The sequence below is a fragment of the Labrus mixtus genome, chromosome 8, assembly GCF_963584025.1.
Source record: "Labrus mixtus chromosome 8, fLabMix1.1, whole genome shotgun sequence".
Lineage (NCBI taxonomy): Eukaryota > Metazoa > Chordata > Actinopteri > Labriformes > Labridae > Labrus > Labrus mixtus.
In genome coordinates, this window is record NC_083619.1 from 12,322,899 (window position 1) to 12,345,468 (window position 22,570).

The window sequence follows — 22,570 nt, forward strand, 5'->3', positions numbered from 1 at the left end:
GTTCACTGCTGTCTCTTTCTTTGACCTTTGCTTTATGATGATGAGCCTGCCATCAGCTTGTCACTATTTCAAATTGTCATGACCCACTTATACTCCCGCTGACTCTAATGGCCTTTAACTTCATAGCATCCCTCACTTGTAGTTGGTATGTAGTCCTCCCTTGATTGTATCATCATCTACACAATTAAGTATGTGTGTGTTCTTTATGTAAACTGAAGCAGCAAACGCATGGCAATAAACTACAAAAGCAGTGAAGAAGAAGACTTTAAGCTGGAAAATACAAATGTAATAGACAATGCAGGATTTGAAATATTTCTTTGGGTCATCTTTACATGTTTTTTTATGAAGAAAGCGATGCATTTAACACACATTCAGGGTCACAATGTTTAATAAAATGCCCTATAGATGAGAAAGACTATATATAATCTTTTGTTTGCTTAAAGGTGCACTATGTAGATTTGGTAGTGAAAGTTGGAGAAATGAAACAATTCTTAGCTATATTTTCTGAACTAAATACACAACTTGATTCAAAGATAAAACACTGTGTGGATTTTCCTCTGATGACAGTTTGTGTATAAGTTTTGAACATAAACCACAAAATCTGTACACTTCTCCAACTTTCACATTTCTCTACCAAAACTCCATAGTGCACCTTCAAAAGGGATGTATCCACTTAGCAACATTTAGAAATCTCACTCACTTTTTAGTGAGAATCTTTCTTAAGTTTTCAAAGACACTTTTTTTAGGTAGACTGTGGTTCATTATGAGGAAATATTTTCTACAGAGAACACAGAGATGTATTTGTTTAAAAAAAAAAAAAAAAAAAGAAGCTTTTAATATTTTGTATAACCACTAATGAAACATTAACTTGCTTTAATGTAGCATGGATACATACCCCTCATAGATGGTAAAACTCAGGCAATTCAAGCCACAACCATCAGACTGTCTGGAGGGAAGTGAGCTTTCTGAGAATGGCAAAGGAACACAAATGTAAATGATGCACTGAATCATATCTGCACTGTGCAAAAAACAATCTAACACATTGAAAAAAATATTGATTTTCTAAAACACTGTAGACAGGAAGCGGTGTGAGTCATGCAAGGTTTTGTTGTGTCTTGTCTGCTTTTATGTCAGTCCTTGTTTTAGAGAATCTCATAGAGATCATGTGAAAATCACCAGGTTAAAACCTTTTTATAGAGGACAAGGGTTTGTGATGTTTTGATGAAGTTTGTGTTTCTTATGACTCTTAAGCAAGACCTATGGACTGAGGAACTGCTGCTATGACATGCTTTCATGATGATGAAGCATATGATGCCATGACTACTATCCCTAATTTTGGACTTAATCTGTTAAGTCACAGAACAGTTTCCACACATCAACCATATTACAGGTGATGAGATGTTGTTTGGGTGCAACTCACCACACATTACTTAACAATCTACGTTATTTCACAACACATTTGAACCTGTGTTTTCTGAAAAAATACTTGTATAAACTGTTTTTAAAGCTCTAATGACATAATTAGTTAATCAATTACCTAGTTCTTCGAATAACACATCATTCATGTCTATATAGCACATTATATCCGTATAAAAAGAGACATTACTGTTAAAATGTAGGCTATTTGCCACCTACTTATAATTGGAAAAACTGCCAAGATGAAAGACCATAAAACTCGGGACATTTGCTACAGCAGAAGCAGAGGACTTTGTCACCTAGTAATAAATGACGCTGACTTGATCATATGATCGGGAGCCAATCAAAAATTAGGTTATCTCCACGAGGAAGCACTGGTACTGTATTTAAAGTTGCACGGCCCAGACAAGTAGTCAGTCGGTTTGTGTTGCTTCAGACTTTGTGAAGTTGTGTTTATTGCTGCAATTTAAGATGAATTGTGCTGTGCTGTTGGTGTTGACTGTTTGGTTTGGCAGTCAGTGCGGCGGTAGCGCTCTCTCCTCTTCATGCTCCGATCCTCCGTCTAAGTGGTGCTCGTCTCTGGACACAGCTATCCAATGCGGGGTAAGTTTATTGATGTAATAGGAAAACAATCTTTAATTATTGGCTTAACTTGAAAATGTGAAACTTGCCAGGTGTTTTTAACCAATCACAAAAACCCAAGATACGTGTTCTGCCCAATAAACCACCATTTTAAATCACTAACGTTACGCTAGTATTACTGTAGGAAACTATAGCAACACTATGCAGCCTGACGCGACGTCATTTGTCAACTCAAGAGCTGGCTCAGCTAACTATTTAAAATATACTATAATAAATTCACACTTCGTCGGGCGACTGACACAGTTTGTCCTTTAGACTGTTTTAATCATTAATGGTAATTGTAAAATAACTAAGAGTTGTCAAAAAGAGCAAGTTGTCGTTAGCTCCCGACGTCATCGCTTTCTGTATCGTTTGTAAGTTTCACACGAAGCGGATTATAAACCGTAAAATAAAATGTAACAGATACACAAACCATGTTGTTTTTTTTAATTCAAGTTTTTTGTTTTTTAAACTTAAAACACTGGGCAAGACATATTTCCTTCAGGAAGTCCAATCCTAAGAAGTGTTCCTGCCTGAACAGTTATGCTGCGTTCAAGTGCTCCTCGGATGGTCTTATTTCCCAATTTGGAAAGTCGTTTTACCGAGTTTGGTTCAAATATACGCTTCATATATTATCTAGTGTTATTAATAGCTTAAGTATAATTTAGGCCACTCTACGTGGAAAACAATTAACCAAATAAATTGGCAACACATGAATCGACACAAAATTTGGCCATCAAGGCAATGTATAAGTTTATCCGCCATGTGTCTTGCATACTTTGAAGTCAAGTCTGTCAGCTCAGAATGTCTGGTGCCAAGTTTTACAGGACTCTACAAGTGATAACTGACTTGTGGGCACTTTAATTTGGGGTTTCCCAGTCTGAAATTTTTTTTTCCGATTTTACCAACTTAACGTGAATGTAGCTTTACAGCCACAACACACCAGAAACCGAGATATGCAAAACTAAATGCAGTGTTTCCCCTACCATTGAAGGTCACGTTAAAAAAAAAAAAAAAGATTAAGATTTGTTTTTGGGCTTTTTGTGCCTTTATTGTAGGGATATGATAGTGGATAGAGTCCGTAATCAGGGAAAGAAGTCATTTAAGGATACCTTTCCGATAGAAAAGAACAGCTGTCATTAAAAGTAACACATGAACACCAAGATTCCTTCAAGTGTTTGTGTCGGCGTGTTCCCCCCCCCCCCCCCCCCCCCCAACGCTGTAAACCTAGGGGAAACACTGAAATGTTTGTACAGGCCATCTTTCAACTGAATTATACATTTATATGATACACAACAGGAGCTTTTCTAGTGTTGCCTCTTAAAGGGAAAATATCCTGACCGTGCATTCTATGTACCTACTCATGTTTGATGCTCTCTCTTGTTTTTTTTTACGAGTTAATCTCTTCACTTTTGCCCCTCTGTGCAGGTTTTAAAGCATTGCCTTCTATCAAACTACACTCGGTCCCATCAGACTGAAAATGCAGTCCAAGTGGGGCTTTACTACGAGAGTCTGTGTCCAGGATGCAGACTTTTTCTCACTGAGATGCTCTTCCCCACCTGGATCTTGCTGAATGAAATCATGTCTGTTTCTCTGGTGCCCTATGGCAATGCAAAGGTAAGAGGTGAACCAAGCATCGGGATACAACGGGATAGTAGTGGCTTATCTGGCTAGAAAAGGATAATAATATGATGTTTGTAAAAATCTTGGTTATAATTTTATTTTTACTCATGAATCTATTGCATTTACCCACTCCAGGAGAAACCCGATGGACAGAAGTATATTTATGAGTGCCAGCATGGAGAACAGGAATGTTTGGGCAACATGATTGAGGTACAGTCACAGCCCAAATGCACGCAATAAGAAAGTTTCTGAGTAATGCTGTAACTAAAATTTGTAACCAGGTAATCTGCCTTAGTATAGTAACACAAAATCTAGAGCACACACTGTGGATTCTTGCAAATCTGGGTTCTCAGAGAAAATTATTTAACACCTTTTGAAAGGAACGTGCTAATCCAGGAGACCAGCGTTACACACAACAGGCTGCTTTTATTGTAGGAGGAGACATAGGCATAAAGATCGCGTTTTTTTTTTTTTGTTTACATGTTTCAAATGGCAGAAAAATAAATGGCATGCATTTATTTTTTAATTTGATTCAATATTCTAATCGTTAAGGAAGAGAAACACCATGATTAAACTACAGGCTATTGTTGCCATATATATAGCCAAACAAAACGGAACATCCACAGCCTCTGCATTCAAAATAATTTCAACATTGACATTTATGTCTTCCTATTTCCCTCTTTTCGCCCACATTATATTTTAAACTGGGGATTTCCTTTTTCTCTGGTCACGCATCTCTCCCCCAGCTCGTCCCCTCCGGTGCGCTCCTCTCCATAATGCGCTCGTCACCTCCCTCTAAAGCCCGCTGCTGCTACTCTGTAGGACGCTTGGATTGGGGGACCTCACCACTGTTTGTACCCCCGTCTTCGATACCTCTTCCCAGGGCCCGGTCCACAGAGGACACAGCTCGCACTTCCGGCGCAATGTATGACACTTCATTCTTAAGATTAAGGGACTAAAAGAGAGGCCCTGTTTAATGCCGAGGTTTTCTTATAACCAAAATTGTATTTGTAATATTCAGATTTATATCATATAACTCGAAAGTATTGTGCGTTTATTTGCCTCTCCCACAAATACCTATTTTGCGCTTGCAGTCATCCTGCTTTCTGTCCAAAAACCTAACTTAAATACTACCGCCTCCACAAGGTTTGCACCTGTTGTCATTCAGGCAAATTTTCTTAGTAGATCACTCGCAAAACGCCCACCAACCAAACGTGCAAATTAGTACTCTTTAATTGGGAGCTTAGTAAATCTGGCCCCTAGTGGAGTGTGCCTTTTCTTGTTGCAGTGTCAGTGTTAATTGTTGTCATCTATACTTTCCTTGCAGACTTGTTTACTGAACATGACACAAATGGCATTCCCAATTATCTTCTGTATGGAGTCCTCCACTGATGTGATTAAGTCAGCACAGAGCGTAAGAAACTTGAGTTTATTTGGCATGTCTGTCCCTCTCCTGGCTGCCAACACTATATTATTCCACTACTGAAGTTGTGTTTATTTCCCTCCATTGTTTTTTTTAGTGTGCTGAACTCTATAGTCCTCAGTTGAACTGGGATATGGTCATGGGCTGTGTGAAAGGGGATGTGGGAAACCAGCTGATGCACCAGAACGCCTTGAAGACTGAGGCCCTGAACCCTCCTCACAATTATGTGCCATGGATTACCATTAACGGGGTAAGGCTCTTGTGTCTTGATGAACATCATGTTCTAGTGATATGTTTGGGGATGTTGTGATCTGAATCTGCCTCAAATCTTAAACCTGTAACTAACGGAGAGCTGTGACTGATGTGTGTGTGGCTCTCTCAAAGTAACACTAAAGCAAAGCACGACAGCTGCTACTTTGCAACCTAAGATCAATGGAACGATAACTTGAAACTGGAGTTCCCTCTCAGTGCTCCACACTAAACAAAGACAAACAACTCATCCTGTCAATAGTGTGAAGCAGGCGCCAGAGATGAGCGGATCACAACAGTTGCACCTTTAAGTCGTCAAGTGGGGGAACTTTTTAAAATCACACAGACAGAGATGTATAATACAAGATGTCCGTTCCATTTAGAATCTGAACAATTTTAACCATTCTTATTTAAACTCAAATTCTCATTTGCTCTGAACAAACTTGGAGTAATCATCAAACACAAACATCACCTGTTAAACCCTGGAATAATCCTAATTGTACCGAACAGAGCATGGCGTATCTCTCTTCTGTCACACTTGACAGGCATATGAGAACACAGGTCTGGTAGATTGAGCGAAGTTCATAAGGGACCAAGTGTGCTAGAGTAGACATTGAAGACTTAAACAGAAAATTAACATTGGTCATGAAAAGAATATAAATGCTCCATGTAGAAACTTAATATTTAAATAATTTACTTTGTACCCCTGTATGTACAGTTGTTGTGGGCACATGGCAAGATAAGGGGAGAAGACCTCACAATATGTTACAATGAATTCATCATGAAAATGTAATAAAATATCTGAACTGGGATTTTATTATTTGGTCCCCTGTTGTACTTTATTTAATTTTTTTATCTGGCATACTTAAAATAATCCTACATTTGCTAATAAGCGTTTGTGAAGGGAGTTATCATGTTGGACTGTGAGAAAATCAGAAGTAGCAGTCTTTGCTGCAGAGGACACTGCCTTGGTAAGTGGTCTGAAATGTCTTCATTTTTACATCACCATGAAGAAAAAAGTAGTCTCTATTTAGACCGTATCTACTACTACCAAAAACAACTGCCATAAAATCAAAGCTTGGCTCCCTCCAGATGGCGTGACAGACAGCTCATGACATCACATTACTTTTTAATGACTTTAGAATCAGCTTGAGAGCCAACACTTTGTTAAATGCCAGCTTTGCAAAGCTCACTCATATTTAGCTTTTTAACAAACTTGCTGATTTAGTTTTTAAGCCAAAGGTTTGTGATTTTCAGTAACAATCATTTTTTGTCTGTTTGACTCTTTTTTTTTTAACCTGTATCTCTATCATTATACACAGCATGATGTTTTAGGCAGCCAACCTGCAAGTCAGTACCCAACGATGATACTGTTTGTAATCTTTAAACTAAGTAAAGTTATAAATTTGGTTAAAGTTGGCGGATGCTGCTAACTCCAATTTCACTGATACGGTTATTCCAAAAGACTTCCCTTTTTTGTTGTTTTTGTAATTTTTATCCACGCTAGTAGATCTGCTGTTGGGGGGAAAAGTCAGCTTATGTACCTCTGTCTTTTGCCTAATTACTACTTTGGATTCTAATTTTATAAATTTGCAGGTGCATACAGAAGAACTGCAGGATAAGGCTTCGACTTCCCTCTTCACTCTGGTCTGCAGTATGTATAAGGTACAGCTAGTGTGATTCACACCTGAGTTATTCATTGATTCGGTGTTCTGCGTCTCGTCCTTTTTTAATATGATTTTCCTTTTGTAATTGTGAAAGTGATTTCCAGTTTGTTTTCTCCCCTGACCTCTACTCTTCATGTCTCCAGGGCACCAAGCCTGCAGCCTGTGGAGGGCCCCAGAAGAGAAGCTACAAGACCTACTGCCACAATGAGTGAAGGAGCAGCTCTGCACATATATGCTTGCTCTGTTCCAGGTGTGGCCACTAAATAAGGAACGCTCAAGAATGTTCTGAAACATTTTTGTAACTGTGATTTTACAAACTTGTTTTTTTATAAAGGGAAAACAATCACTTCACTAAAATACACAATATGAAAATACAGTTTTCTTTTAAAAAAAAAAAAAAAAGTGTCATTATTGAAACCTCACCCACTGAAACCATGAATGCTTTTTCAGATCCTTTTGAATCAGTGATGTAGTTTGTAGTAGTGACCTTTTTTTTTTAAAGATGGGTCAAAGAAAATGTTCCTTTTGTCCTTTAGATGGCGCCATTTTTCATAACCACACTGTGAGTCTCCTGTTCTTAGTTGAAATGAAAGAGAAACAAATATCACATTTCATGTATCAGTACATTAAAGTTGTAGAAATAACTGCTGATGAGGTCACACTGTATTCAAATGTATATGATCATTCATTTATAGCTTCCCTCTGAACCCTGTATAGTCATCCAAATCATTCTGAGGAATGTTGTACACTTTTAATATAACCTTCAATAACATAAGGAATACAACACATTACACCATACATGTCTAAATAAGCAAACAAGTTCCAAATAATGCTACAGAACTTCACATTAACATCTCTGTATCATCATTCTGTATGTTTATTATGGCCATCATCCAGTCAAAAATACTGAATCAATCTAAGCTCTGTTTACACTGTAAAAAGCTGTTGCTATTAAAGATTGTAGGCAGCAGCTTGATTAAAGCCAGAGTCTGGCTGATCTTGAAGGTCTGGAAACGTGATTACCACTGATTCTTCAGTCAGATAGACACGCATGAATAATGACCTGTCACGCAGGCAGCTCCACCACCTCAGTCTCAGCACCAGTTAACATCTGCAGACTCAATACACCCTCTCCCCCTTTTAACTGGCTAGTTCTGGAGATGTACATGAATCCTCTTTTAGTGAAGTTACTTTAAAGTGTATGTATGCTGATGAATCAGCAGATGAATCTTAATAGTGTGCCAATGACTGTCCAGAGTTTATGAAGGGGTAGGGAAATAGTTGTTTATCTAGTCTATGTAAGTATTGGTGCCGCACACAGTAGTTCATATCTGATCTTAAATGTGGAAACTTTGTCCTCTGTGGTATTTCCTTCACACAAGTCTTGTTCCCATGATCCAGCAGTAGTATGAAGTAGTAGCAGTATGACCATGAAGAGAAATAGCTCATCTAAATTGTTCAGCTTCACTGAGGTAAGGTTGAAAAAAGAATCTTAATTGTGCTATAATTTAAACGTAATTTAATTGTAAAATATTCATATTTAAAAATTTCAGAAGTGAAATGAAAACTGTGAAGTGGTTTCACATTGGCGATAATTATTATTAGATTATTATGTGATTGATCTGCATGTTCAGATTATGTAATAACACTGGTATTGTTCTGAGCTTTTTTTTTCTCTGAACTCGTGTGGTGAGGATTAATGGGGCCTTGTGTGTTAAGATTAGCTCAGCCCAATGCAATTTCAGGTTATCAGCAATAGTGTGTGTTTATTCGATTAAACAAATGAGGTTTGGGAACCCCTTTAACAGGACATTTATATTGTCGAACACAACTTACCAGCAATAGAGTATTTTTGATGCTGAGTTATTGAAAAAGGAGATTCAGTGTGCTCTTATTCTGGTTCAGCCTGATCAGAAATGTTCCATAATCACACCAGAGAGTGTTGATGATTGTTTGTGTAAAGGTGTCCCAAGCAGCTACAGAGAAAATGTCACGGGATGAATCAGAATACAATGGCCTGTTATCTGTTCTGACGCTAAAAAAGAGATGCCCCAAGAGCTAACTCCCAAACACATCCTCACTCTGAGTACCGTCTATTGTGTCAAAGGTGATAGTGTTTGAGTCTCAGGACCTGAAATCTGATAAACCTTCCTAAAATAAAAGCCTGAGTGGTCTTTGTGTGAGGCTCATCATATCTTCATTAACAGCACAAAAACTGCCCTGTCTGAGACGTACCGTAAGATCCCAATGACTTTTTTTCATTCTATCTCAGAAGTTTGGCAAGTTCAAACTTTGATCTGCTCTTTCGTATTTCAGAATCTTCTAGTTTCAGATATAAAAATGAATGTGTTTATTCTTGTTCCATTAGCAATAAGGTCCAAGACAAACATAAAAGTAGCTTTTTTTTATTTTTGTGAATTGTTTTTGTAGTAGTCCTTAATGATAAATCACTCCACTAGTTTATCAAAGCTATTACTGCCGAAAATACAAGACACATTTTAACTTCAGAGTGTCGAGTTGAATGGATAAAAAGGCTGCTGTTTCCTTTCAATGCTCATATAAGCTCTGTCACATGCTGTTCTTTGATTATAAATATATTTATTTTTTAACACCCAGAGAAAGTGGGACTCCTCGGAGCAGCCCTCCTATGTCAACTTTCTCCAGAACCCCTACATCACGTGTGTTGTGAAGAGGGTCTTCTCAGGGACCCTGCAGCTGCCCAGGCTGTCCTGCAGACCCTCTGCACAGGAAAGACCCGACGATGGCTACCAGTCCAGCCCCTCAGATGGCAGCATCAAGCCCTCCAGGAGCCTGGGGACCCTGACCAGTTACATCTCCAAAGTATTGTGAGTAAATGAGGCTGTGTTCTGTTGTCTTTCTACAGGTTTTTTGGGGGGGATTTTGATGATTTGATGAATGATCTCTTCCTCCTTCAGACAGATGTGTATGAATACCAGACCTCATAAACATGCATGTGTGGGCTCTGTGAACAGTAGAGAGTGTTTTACTAGCTCCAAACAGTTTGGCATGTTTTTTACAGATTTATAATTATATTTATATTTGGTCAATCAATAGCCAGTTCCTGTGACTCTAGCAGTATTCAGTCTCGTAAGTCCATGCAGATTGAGGATAACTCTGCTGCACCTTCCTCTTTTAAAATATTGAGCCTGGTGAATATTGAATCGTTGTGTAATAGCTTGATTTTGGTGCAACACTTTTATTTGCCTCCTCAGCATGTGATCTAAAAAAGCGTCCATGCTTAAAGCGTTGTACTCCTCTTTGAGCCATGCTGATTAGCTGTCTCGAAAAAATCCGACAAACAAGGCTCTTGTGATTGTTTTTCCACAACAACATTCATGCTGATGCTGCAAACACACGTGTAGCATTTTTGCTTCTTTACTCTGCGTTTGTGTGTATGTGCCGCACCTTTGTTCTCTTTGTATGCACATGTTAAAGGAATGCAGACAGACCTGTTTGATTATGCAGGCAGGGCAGATGTGATCAGATATGGCTGTTCTTTAAACAAAGACACATTTGTATTGTTGATATTGTTTTTTTTATAGCTAACAAACTTCATTGTGGTTTTAAATCTCCCCGAGTGTTGGAAGTTGACTAAAATTGGTCACAGCATCTGACTAATTAAAAATGTCTACACTTATCACAAATACAGGATTTTTGCATTAATGTTCAAAACTCTACAGTTAAGGCAGATGAAAATAGATTTATATATTGTGATGATCAAAGCATATCTATTACATTATTACATTACATTATTGTTGATATGTAAATACATACAGAGCAACACTGCCATGTATTTGACAGACCATGATGTTGATCCACTAAGAGACCTTCATTGGGTTCCTTTTTTGTGTAAGGAGGATCATGTGCTTCTCTGTTTTTGAGCTGGTTGTACAACTGTGATAGAACACCAGACATTTTGATGGAGTAGCAATTCAAGCTGCAGGGTGTTTAAAAAATGACAACAATCAAAGCTGAACTAAGGAAGTCTATAATATCACTCATGTAATATCGTTAAGCTTCATGATAAACTTTTATTAACTACCTCTGACATAGTCACCCTGGGTATGCAAAAATGGAAGCTAGTTTTAGCACTAAATAATCTGAAGCTGTACAACAGACTGTTCTCTAGTCAATATATCCAGTGTGTATACTCATGCAGTCAGATTGTGGATTTGGTATGATCCCCAACCTTTAACCTCTCAGAGGATAGAGTTACTTGAACTTAATGATGAGGTTCCCGCCAAGAATTTCCTATATCTACAACAAAGCCCATAACGCTCCCTTTTTTCTGACAAGACATGGACAAAGTCATGCAGCAAATGATTGTCTCTTACGAAGTGTGATTATCTGAGGAGAACATTACAATTAATCCAGAGTGAAAGCTCATTTCCATCTTTAACATCAACTGCAGAATTGTTGTCAGCAAAGTCTGCCCATACCAGTCGGAAACTACAGATAGATTGGTCAGAATAATTTGCCTTCAAGGCCTCTTTGATTTGGGATAAAACTTTTAGGAGAAATTGAGTAGATGGGTCCAGGACAGCGCTGAATGCTCTATATTAAGAGGATGAACAGTACTTCTAAATCGGGAGTAAGGAACAATGTTTTATCATCAGAGAAGTGGTCCTGTTGGAGTCTAATTGTGAGTTTGACCAAGTTTATGAAATGTGCCACTTTTGTAAACTTGTACACAGAGTCTAGGTTGATATTGCTCCTTCCAGAGAGAGGTATATAAGCATTATAATGAACAGAAAAGTAGACTCTATCACACAGCTGTTGCATAAGTGATCTAGTAGACACAGCAGACTATTAGGATTCTGTCGTAATGTTTTGAAGTGCAATGTTTAACCTGATGTTACATACACGTGGACAAATGCCTCAAATTACCAACCAACCAACCAGACTAGACTAGACTAGACTCCAGATGAACTTGATCAACCCTCTCCAGGACTTGTGAAAGTGCCACTAAAGGAATGTGACTTTGTTCTGGACTTTTTTTTTATTCAAACTGGGAATGAGTAGGCCTTCACCTCAGACTCAGTCGTCCCATGACTTCAACAATGATACACTTCAGGGCCAGAAATTGTTTGGGCTCAAGACTATTCTTATGATGTTTTTAACAGACTCTTTGCTATTTGTGCATCAAAATAAGGCAAATCTAATAAATACCATACCATACCATACCATACCATAGAATTCCATACCATACCATACCATACCATAGAATTCCATTCCATTCCATACCATACCATACCATACCATACCATACCATAGAATTCCATTCCATTCCATATCATACCATACCATACCATAGAATTCCATTCCATACCATACCAGACCATACCATACCATAGAATTCCATTCCATAACATACCATACCATACAAAACCAGACCATACCATAGAATTCCATACCATTCCATACCATACCATAGAATTCCATACCATACCATACCATACCATAGAATTCCATACCATACCATACCAGACCAGACCATACCATACCATACCATAGAATTCCATTCCATTCCATACCATACCATACCATACATACCATACCATACAAAACCATACCATACCATACCATAGCATTCCATTCCATACCATACCATACCATACCATACCATTCCATTCCATTCCATACCATACCATACCATGCCATGCCATACATACAGACAATTAAAGCAATAATTACATTTCTGCGGCCACTTGTCGGCAACAGAACAAAATTCACAAACACTGACATAATTTCTCTGTTTTCATGGCTAACAGTTGTTGCAGACATGGAACAACATTTACATTGATTCAGATTCATATAAATATCTCACAAAATTAAGGAAATTTGTGTTTGGTTGACTATTTCTTTGTTGTAACAATGCTTCTTGGCAATAAATCTTATACCGTTGGAAAGCCTATTTGTTTCCCTTTTAAATGGTGCCATATCTGTTAGGAACATGCATTTATGGGATAAGGAGCAAAGCTGAGTATGTGGGTTGCGGCCATGAAATTCTTGCCAAATCTTCTCTTCCAATGCCGAACAGCCTATTCTGCTGTTGCTATTGACTATTGTTTTGAGCTTCTCTTACTTTTTGTGTGATGTTTATGTGTCAGTCTGATAATATAAGTCTCCACCAAATCATGAGAAGAAATGATGTGCTTGACCATGTTCACCAGCTCTTGCTACAAATCGGGACTTTTTGACTACGCTGCACAGTAGGTCAATGACCATTTTGGTTCTCTAAGGACAATATGATGCATTATGGACGTAGTGGTGACGTTGAATTGCTGAACATGGTGTTAGAGTGTCACGGAAGTTTCAAGATGGACCAAAAGTCACATCTGTTGCTATGAACTCATGCTTTGAAGGTCCTTCGAGACATGTTTTGGTGATTACGTAGGATCTAAAAATCTTGGCATGCATTTGACCCTGAAATGAGGAGTTCACATGTGCAGTGCTACATTTGGATGAGAAAAAATGTCTCTGTCCACATGCACAGTTCAGGAGCTATGTTTGGACACCCATTATTAAAAGCCATTAACCAAAGCATCTTTCACCCCCGCTCCCCCTACCATTTGTTGATCATCGGTTCAGGCCTGCGTCAGATGTTCTAAGTTATTTCAGTTTCTCTAGACAGCACCTGTGTTAACATGTGAGTCCCTAATCACAGGAGGACCTTTCCACACTTTGCAGCGATAAAAGATGCGATTGGGTTGGGCGGTGAAGATGATGTTGCCTCTGGTCACAGATAGAGAGCGCCATCGTGACAGCACCCATGCGCTCTATAGCTTTTATCTACCTCTGCTTTTTATAGTCAGAGGTCCTTCATGTGACTCCTCCTGGTACACTCAGAGCATGTGAAAGGCAGAGGCCATCTCTGAGGAAATAGGCGACTCTACAATAAAAAGCACCTCTGGGAGCACAGCAAAAGCCTGAGTATGCAGAGTCAGTTGGAGATAGGGTAAGAAAAGCAAAATTGAGGCCAGAGCCAGACGAAGGCTTAATGTTTATACACCAGAGGAAGTGATTATGGAGCACTGTTTGACGTTGATGAACAATTTGCTCCGTACGATTAGGAGTGAGGGAAGAGGGGAGGCAGACATTTGGAGAGAGGGAGAGAGAAACAGAAGGAGGTGATCTGTCATGCCTCTCTTCCCTGTAAATCAGACGTCCATATTTAGTTGGAGAGAGGGAAGGCCTAGCAGTAATGTAAACAAAGCCCAGTAGAGGGAGGGAGGCAGGGAGAGTACATCAACACTAACATTTCAGTCTATCTCGGCAGGCAGTCTGCATGACCGTTAGGAGGAAACCAGAAAGATGCTGATAAGTTCCAGAGTTGGCCTTTTTGAGGGGGGTTCTTGGTGCTCTTTTTGGATTTTGAAAGACAGTTTTTGAGAGTTTTAACCAGAAATCTTTGGAGCAATCCTGAATCCAGATTTTTCTAAAATATTAGAAGGCAATGATTGGACTACAGGTCCAAGCTCTACCTGCACATGAGAAATCAAGACGGATGTCCACAGGAACCAAAGGACCACTGCAATTTAAATCGTCTCGAAGAAGTCCTACGAAGTATATTTAAAAAAAAAAAAAAGAACAGAGAGCAAAATATTGAGGGAAGCTCTTGAGACAGTCAGAGCAAACAGAGGAACAAACTACCTTACTACTGACCATCCTCTGGTTCTCACCATGAGTGAGTTCAATTCTCTCGAGAGCTCTGAAGAAGAGCAGGCTGAAGTTGAGGAGAGACCACAGGCACAAAGAATGAATAGGCCGCCTGTCATTCAGCTTATGCCAAGGTCCAAAGCTGGCTCTCCTACAGGATCTCCGAAAAACTCGCCCAAAAATTCCCCACGCGGGTCTCCTAGGAACTCGCCGCTGCTCTTCAGAAAGCTTCTGATGAACCGCAGCATCAACCTCCAGAGACGCCGCTTCACTCTGGCCCACACACCCAGGTAGAGTCAGTAACTCTGAAGCAGAGCAGAAATGACTGTGCTTTGACATCCACAGAAAAAAAGCCACCTTTGTTCTGTTGACGATTTCTGTCGACTCTGAGCATGCTCTGACCTGCTTACGTGAATACTTTAAATGCTGATAACAGCTGTTGTGGATGAGCACCATTACTTGTATTTATATCTTAATATTCAAGCTTCATCGTATTCACTGGTATATGTGAGGAGTGTTCAGTATAATCATCAGAGCTTTTTGAAGAAGCACAGATGCTACACAGTGTTAGAAACATGCCAAAGCTTCTTGGTTTTAATGTTTCTCAGACCAATATAAAAACAACCTGGGTATATTACCATCCACAGGCTTGCTGATGCTGAGACAGTTTTCTTAGCACTTACCAATGTTGAAACAAACTATAGTTGTCTTCTCTAGTGTTAAATATTGCCAATAATTTGTGAAGAAAAAAAAAGTACTTAGGTTTTAATATTGGCATGCCAGCAGCTTCTCACACTGCAAAAATGGTTGCCCTGAAACTTTTGTTGTAAAATGGATTCTGTCCACAAGATGCTGATGGACTGTATCAGCCGTTGTTTGCAGGGAATTTCCAAATATTCAATTTTTATGATGATGAGATTTTAAAGATTACTGCCTCTTTAACTGGACTACTTGCGGGTATTTTGTGTGGGAAGAACTTAAATGGCTGAAAAACACATTTGACTCACATGGTTAAAATCTACAATATAAAGTTAGATAATGATGACAAAGACTGCTTGGTTTAGAGCTCATAACCTACAGGTGTTTTTCCTAAGCTTTTGTTTGCTTGTGAGCGGCATCAACTCAGTAAACACACGGTTCAACGACATCCCAGCTAACACTGCATCAGCAGTTTGTTGTTCCACTTCTTTGTCAAGCCAGTACGTTAATCTGTCACTGATTTAGTTTTCTTTTTTTTAAAGCACCGTAAGAGTAGTATTTCATGATCTGCTAAGAACATATTGAATTCATGTTAATTCTTCACACATGATGGAAGTCATAAATCTAGTTTGGGAAGAGTGCAGCTGTCCTGCAGACAGGAGCTCTGTTCTGGTACCTGTTGATAGCTTTTTTTTTTTATGAGCCATCATTGCATCAGGTATGGCCCACAATTTCAATGCAAATCAAACATTTACTCAGCTAACAAAGTCAAGGTTGGAACCGTAGGATCAAAACCGTACTTGAACTTCTTGAGAGATAAAGGTTTTATACATGAGTGGATGGAAATATAAACAAATGTCTGTTTTTTTGTTTTAAAGGCAAGTGTTTTTCTCCTGGTTGGTGTGTTAAATATGCCTGTAGGTTTCTTCAATGGAAAGAGACTGTTGTGGAAAAAGTACTGTAAAACCGATTTTTACACACATGCCTGCTATCTCTTAATCAGTGTTTACCCTTCTCTCCTTGACATATACACACTCGGCTGTAGGCACAAAGCAATTCTAGGCTGTTACTAGGCGTCTTCAAATTGTTGCAGTGATGTTAGATGACATCTACCTCTGTGAAATAAAATCAAATGCCTGGAAGAAACCCTAGCTGGTGTTGTAAAGTGCTGCCTTACTTTTATTGGCAATTGGTGTATTAAACCTTTCCAAAGAAGCCAGTGCCTACTCGAAAACTCAAATAGTGTTTACAAGTTCATTCACCTTCATAAACATATAGTGGTGGGGATCGTTTTACTCCAGGCGTTTAATGGTCTTGGATTGGCAGAGAAGTTTCTTTTCCAAGGTTTACTGAAAGTCTTGAGCCAAAGGGTTTCATTAATTTCACCGTGTCTTGAAAATCTAAATATTAGAGGGTAAGAGTCCAGTGAAGAGGATTTCAAGGCTCAAACTGGAAGTCAGAGGTTCACAATCTAGCTCAGATATTCAACATGTCAGAGCTTTTATATTACACAGATCCCAGGTCAGGCCATTGGAAGTGTCCCTCTTTGTGGTATGTGTAGTGTCCCATACTGTCAGAGCTGAAATAAATGGATGGAGAAGAGTTATTGCAGGATGGCTGGCAAGAAGGAGGAATTAAACAAACTGGGGGTCCAGCGGAAAATAAATGTCGCAGACGGCTCAAATATAGAACATACCCGGCTGCAAAGCGTTTTCACTTAGTGTCAAAGATGATTTAATCTCTTTTTCCACTCCAGTGACAGCATTTCAAAAACACTTTTTTGTGAAACACATTAAGGAACAGTTTGTGTTGTTTCTGTGGTGTTTTTTTATGAATGAATTTAGAAATGTTCTGGCCTGCTTGAAGATAAACAAACACAACAGTTGTCTCTTTATTTGATATCGGAATCAGAATCAGAAATGCTTCATCAATCCCAGAGGGAAATTCGATCATTACAGTTGCTCCAAAATATACAATATAGCAGTAGAAATATAGTTATAAAAATATTAATCAAATAGAATATGAATGTAAGTAGGATATCAATAATAGGTACAGGAATCATTTACACAAATAAGAGTCAGATGGAATTTATACACACATTTTCAAGATTATTGCACTGTTTGTTTCAATATTGCACTTTGTTATCAAAATTGTCATTTTGCGTCACTGGAAGCTGTTTCGGCTAGCGGGGTGAAACTACAACGCTAGTTCCTCATATTTTTGACCACTGAAGCTACAGACCAATCACAGATCAGTGGGTGGGAACTCACTCCCAGAATCGAAACTTTACGTCCACCATATCGCTTGGAAGCTATGCTAACAGGCTTTATGGAGAAAGCTGATAATGGCGAAAAAATATAAATATAGCAGCGAGACGGCTGCTGCCGACAGACCGGACTTGTGTCTCGGCTGCTGCGGCCGCTGGCTGCTGATCCCTGGCTGCTGATCCCTGGCTGCTGATCCCTGGCTGCTGATCCCTGGCTGCTGGCCCCTGGGGCCGCTGCCGGCCGCAGCAGCCGAGACACAAGACAGGCCTGTCGTCAGCAACCGTCTTGTGGCTATATTGCTGGCCGCCGTCGGCCGCTGCCAGCTCAGCAGCCGAGACATAAGGCCTGCCTGTCTGAGGCGGTGAGGACGAGGAGCCCGGGCCGGCTCGAGCTGGGGCAGACTGGTAGTGTCGGTGCTCTCACTGTTTGCCTATGGACACAGACATAGAGTTTTCTGCCAGGAATTTCCAAAATACTAATACCTTCTGGAAGAAATCTCGGAATCAGTTGAGGAAATGGCCGTATGTGTTGAAGTAAATATGTCTGTAAACCTGACCTTAGTGGGAGTGGCCTGCGATGCTGTGCATTCTGGGATTTGGTGTCTTTCATCCACATGAGCCAAAAAGACACTTTCTGCCTTTTCTCGGCCAAGAAGGCACCAACTTCAAAATGTATTTCACATTTCTACTACATTTATGACCCAATGTCAATACAGAAACATGTTTCAATGGGTGAAGTATCCCTTTAATGAATATAATATAATCTACAGAGGTTCAAGATGTAGTAACGATAAGGTTTCTTCAATCAGCTTTTAAAGGTTAAAGTTGAAAGCCTGAATCAATTCTGTAATTTAATTCATTTTTATACAAGGAATTGTGGATTAGCTTTAACTCAGCCATATGTTACAGTTAAAGAAGTCCTCAAGGGGTGACAGTTCAAAATTGGTTACATGCAGGACTTTCACTTCTGTCCTGATAAATATTATTGTTGCACTTCTTCGTCTTCCCACTAGAGGCTGCTGTGTTGTGCAATGTAGGCGTGAAGCTCGAGATGGTTGAGTAGAGGAAAGAATGATCTCTTAGCTGGTGTGTGGCTGGATGTAATAGTTTAGATGGATTGTAAGGGTGCAGAGATATTCTGAAGGCTATTGATGAGAATGTTGGCATTTCAGTCAGAAAGCAGAATTTTCTGTTTTTATAAAGGAAAGTTACATTTATAATTTGTCATTCAGAAACTATAGACTGCTATTTGAAATACATATGCCAATCCCCAATAGCATTTTCTTTCATCTTAATTATTATACAAGAATCCATTTACATTATATTATTTGTGTGTACCTTTAAATGCCACCCATAGTTTATCCTGATGTAACTTAATAATGAATGTGTTTGCATTTGGTTTATTCTTTTTTTAAAATAGTAAGAAGTGCGGCTCTCAAGGCAACGATACTGTCACTGTTCATTTAAACATGATAAAATAATGGACACTTATATACCTCTAATGTGATGTAGCGGACACTTTCTGTCCGCTCCTCTCTCACATTATGACAAATGAGATGTTTTCATCCTCTACTCATTGTGAACCCTCTGCAGTAGTTTCCCATTTGATGACATCAAATGTTTGTTTCACCGTGAGAAGGATAATGTGCCAATCAGGATTGTATCACGGCACAAGAAGAGAACTCAATATTCAAGAGGAAAATGGAATCCCCTTTTTAAAAAAAAAAATAGCACACACACAGTATTGAAGTATTGATTGAGCGGTGAACTATTGTTGTTGCTGGCATGGAGGCCGGACAGTTGCACGAAAAAAGGGACAGAACACACAACTCATATAGAAATAAATGTACACAATACATGAGTATTTAGCTTTTTTTTTCTTTAATAACCTCCATATGTACTCAACCCACTCTAACTCCTGCACTGTCCACACTGAGTTAGTGTCTCATGCAATCTTTCCCTGTCTCTTTGTGCTATTTGCTCTCGCTCTGCCCCCTTCTCTCTCTCTATCTCTCTCTCTCCGTCTCTCTCAACAGCTCATCACCCCTCCCCTTCCCTCCCCCCTGCTCAGTATCTCTCACTCTCAGGGGAGATAGTGTCGTTGTTTGTTGTTTTAAGCCAGAGTTCGGTCCCACCACTCTCAGGAGAGAAAGGAAGAGAGAGCAGAAGTCTGTTATGGCCCGTTGACCGGGACGACTTGGGACGGCCCACTCCAGGGAGCATCTGATGGGATTATGACACTCTTTCCAGCTCACTTTTCTTTTTGTCCTCCGCTAAGCCTAACTTCAGTGTGTTGTTGATGCAGCATCACAGAGGAAGCACTGTCTTTCGATGAACAACATTTTTGTCAATCTTGCTGGATTTAATTTTGAACCAAAAGTACCTGGGGGGCATCCTTGAGGTAACTCATTTGGAAGAATTCAGGTTTGCTTTTTCCTATTAAGGAGTACGAGGAGAGAGAAAAAGAACAAGAGAAGAGTTTATCTTGGCAACATCTGTGATGAGCTGAAAGAAGAACAAGCGAGGAAGTAGTCCCAGATGAGCCCTGACAGCTGACACCATCCTCAATTTCACTTGATCTGATTCGGCCCCATACTTCCACTGTCAGAGAGATGATATGCTGACTCCCTCTGTGATTGGTCTCTAACAGCCAAGACTTTTTTTGCCTTTTTAGGATGTCCTCACGCGCACACACAACCACAACCACACACACACACACTGAGCTGAACCTTTTTGATTCTTCTTTTGTCCACTAAAACAAAAGGACATATCTTTAACGCCGAAAACTGAACTGCAAATTGAGTTTCTTTGGAGTTTGAGTTGTTTCTGCGCTGACCTGGAAGTGAACGGCATCTAGCTAATTTGATTCTCATCAAATAAATAGAGAAGGGGCAGCTCAGCAGGCCTGATACTCTGCCGCGTTCACTTTCACTCTTGCTCTTGCCAGGTGAAGCCGATGACCCCCTTGGGTTTTTCTGTTTTGCATCTTGGCCTCGCTTTACATTTAAAGTTCTCGGACCTGTTTTTCCTTCAACATCCTCTCAGAGGGACCTGTCTCTTTTCATAGCTTGAGACCAAAGACAACCTTTTGGACAGCTACACCCTCTGATATATGACAACATGGGGGTATTGGACATGCCACAGAACTTCTTTTGTTTTATCCCTTGCTTCCCAATGCAGCTTTTTTGATGCCTCTCCGAATTCAATTCAACTCTTTTTGAACCCTGTGATAAAATGATGAACAAAGACTCTCGCTTTCCAAGGAAGATGCAAGGCAGCTTCTCCAACCGCAGACACTCGTGTATTGGGTACGTGTTCTGAAAGTTTTGTGAATACCGTTGCTGGTGCACAACAGGCAACAAAATAAACATGTGGAGATGTTAAGGAAGGGATGGGAAGTCAATTTATCTGGTTTTCAGTTACTGGTGAGTAGCATGTGTGTTTTGTCTTTATAGTAGAAGACAAAACAGGCCATTAAATCAGCTGATGGGGAATTGTTTTTCCACTGCTGTGCTGTCACTATGTTTACAGTATTAGTATGTAGTATTGGTGATGATGAGTTTTTCTCTGTTCCTTAGCTCAGATTTTTTGAGCCCTATTGCTAGAGTGCCATTTAGGTTACATAAATAACACAGTTAATTACAGTAGAAAAGGTTTAGCCATAGAAGATGATTGCTTTGTGACTCTCTGGCATATCAAAATGCACATAAACAAACTTTTACTCTCATGATGAGTCTGTACCTGTATCTATTTGAAACACTGGCTTAAAACTTATGCCAGATGATTCTATGCAAGCAGCACTGAAGGCGGTGGGTGTTTATGTTGGTGTGCTGGGTGCTTTGGTTGGTGTTTTCAGGCCTCAGGGTGGCATTTTGAATCGATGGCTCAGTCCACTGATGGACCTCCTTGTGGTCCGTGGACCCGAGCCAGGCCGGGGCTTCCGTGTTAGGCACTGCACGGACGTCATTTGGTGCTGGACCTGAGTTTCATAAGAGGACTGAAGAAGTATTGCAGCACTCAATTGTCCATGAGAGCGGCAGATGAAGCAGATTTCATCTCTGTTTTGTGTCTTATCCTCTAGGAAACCAAACACACAGGAATCAGATGATGTGTCAAATGAACCTTCTTCATGTAACTCTCTACCTCGTCCACAAGATAAGCCTGATCCACTTAATAGGAGCTAAAGCTTGATGCAGTTGTGCAGGAGAAACAGAAAAATCTACTGCAGATGTCAAGCGATTGCTGCAGGACATTCCCATTATGTAGGTTTACAGAGACTTGAAACTGAGAGTCATATAAATATTAATAAATAGACACACATGAACACAAAGTAAACCGGAGGCAAATGTAACTCACAGCCACAGATGCATCTTTTGAATAAGGTTGCGTGCTGCACGGATTCATAAATAATCAACCTTTTCTTCTTTTCAAACTTAAGATATGTTGTAGAACCCTTTTTTAGTTCAATGTGCAGTGGGGGAATCTTTTCTGAACTCTGGGCATAAGGCATGTGCCTCGCGAGTGTCATCCGAACTCCTCCAGCAGTGAGCCTGTTTGGATCATATGAGGAGATCAAAGCAGCAGATTTTAGACCACAGAAGTGCAGAGGGGAACAGAACAAGCATCTATTCTCTTTACCTGACTTTTGCATTGAGCTCCCCGGCTGGAAATAAAGAACTGTGGAGTTCTTGCTGCGAGGGTCAGATCAAGCAAGTTGGAAAAAAACAACAACTTGTTTTCATTTTATGCTCCTGTAAAGATAGAAATGTATTCATTCAGTATTCAGTCTGTGATAGACCATGAACACTTTGGGTGCATCACAGCAGTAGTAAATAAGTAAGTAGTAACTAAATTCTTTCATAAGTAGCTTATTTACAATGCTTTTGTGATAAACACACACACACACACACACACACACACACACAC

The 22,570-nt window shown here is 39.7% G+C and overlaps 2 protein-coding genes across 4 annotated transcripts in view; both read left to right on the forward strand.

The window, feature by feature from the left end:
* Window positions 1–1,795: 1,795 nt before the first annotated feature.
* ifi30a (IFI30 lysosomal thiol reductase a) lies at window positions 1,796–7,648 on the forward strand. Its single transcript, XM_061044367.1, has 7 exons — window positions 1,796–2,019; window positions 3,466–3,654; window positions 3,796–3,870; window positions 4,988–5,074; window positions 5,181–5,333; window positions 6,929–6,997; window positions 7,143–7,648. The coding sequence occupies exons 1-7, from the start codon at window positions 1,888–1,890 to the stop codon at window positions 7,209–7,211; spliced, it is 774 nt and encodes a 257-aa protein (XP_060900350.1). The 5' UTR covers window positions 1,796–1,887; the 3' UTR covers window positions 7,212–7,648.
* Window positions 7,649–14,304: 6,656 nt separating this feature from the next.
* pde4ca (phosphodiesterase 4C, cAMP-specific a) overlaps window positions 14,305–22,570 on the forward strand; it is a 43,908-nt gene continuing 35,642 nt past the window's right edge. Inside the window, exon 1 of one of the 3 annotated variants that reach the window (XM_061044363.1) lies at window positions 14,305–14,969. In XM_061044363.1, the coding sequence (XP_060900346.1) occupies window positions 14,704–14,969 (266 nt within the window). In that variant the 5' untranslated portion in view covers window positions 14,305–14,703. Of the gene's footprint in view, window positions 14,970–18,654; window positions 20,953–22,570 lie in introns of those variants that run through there. The other 2 variants (XM_061044364.1, XM_061044366.1) reach the window with 2 other exon arrangements.

What these genes read in the sequence shown, in the direction of transcription:
- ifi30a (XM_061044367.1), top strand. Translation starts at nt 1,888, where the DNA reads ATGAATTGTGCTGTGCTGTTGGTGTTGACTGTTTGGTTTGGCAGTCAG. An exon ending in ACACAGCTATCCAATGCGGG is followed by an intron (nt 2,020 to 3,465) that starts GTAAGTTTATTG and finishes CCCTCTGTGCAG; the next exon opens with GTTTTAAAGCATTGCCTTCT. An exon ending in GTTTGGGCAACATGATTGAG is followed by an intron (nt 3,871 to 4,987) that starts GTACAGTCACAG and finishes CTTTCCTTGCAG; the next exon opens with ACTTGTTTACTGAACATGAC.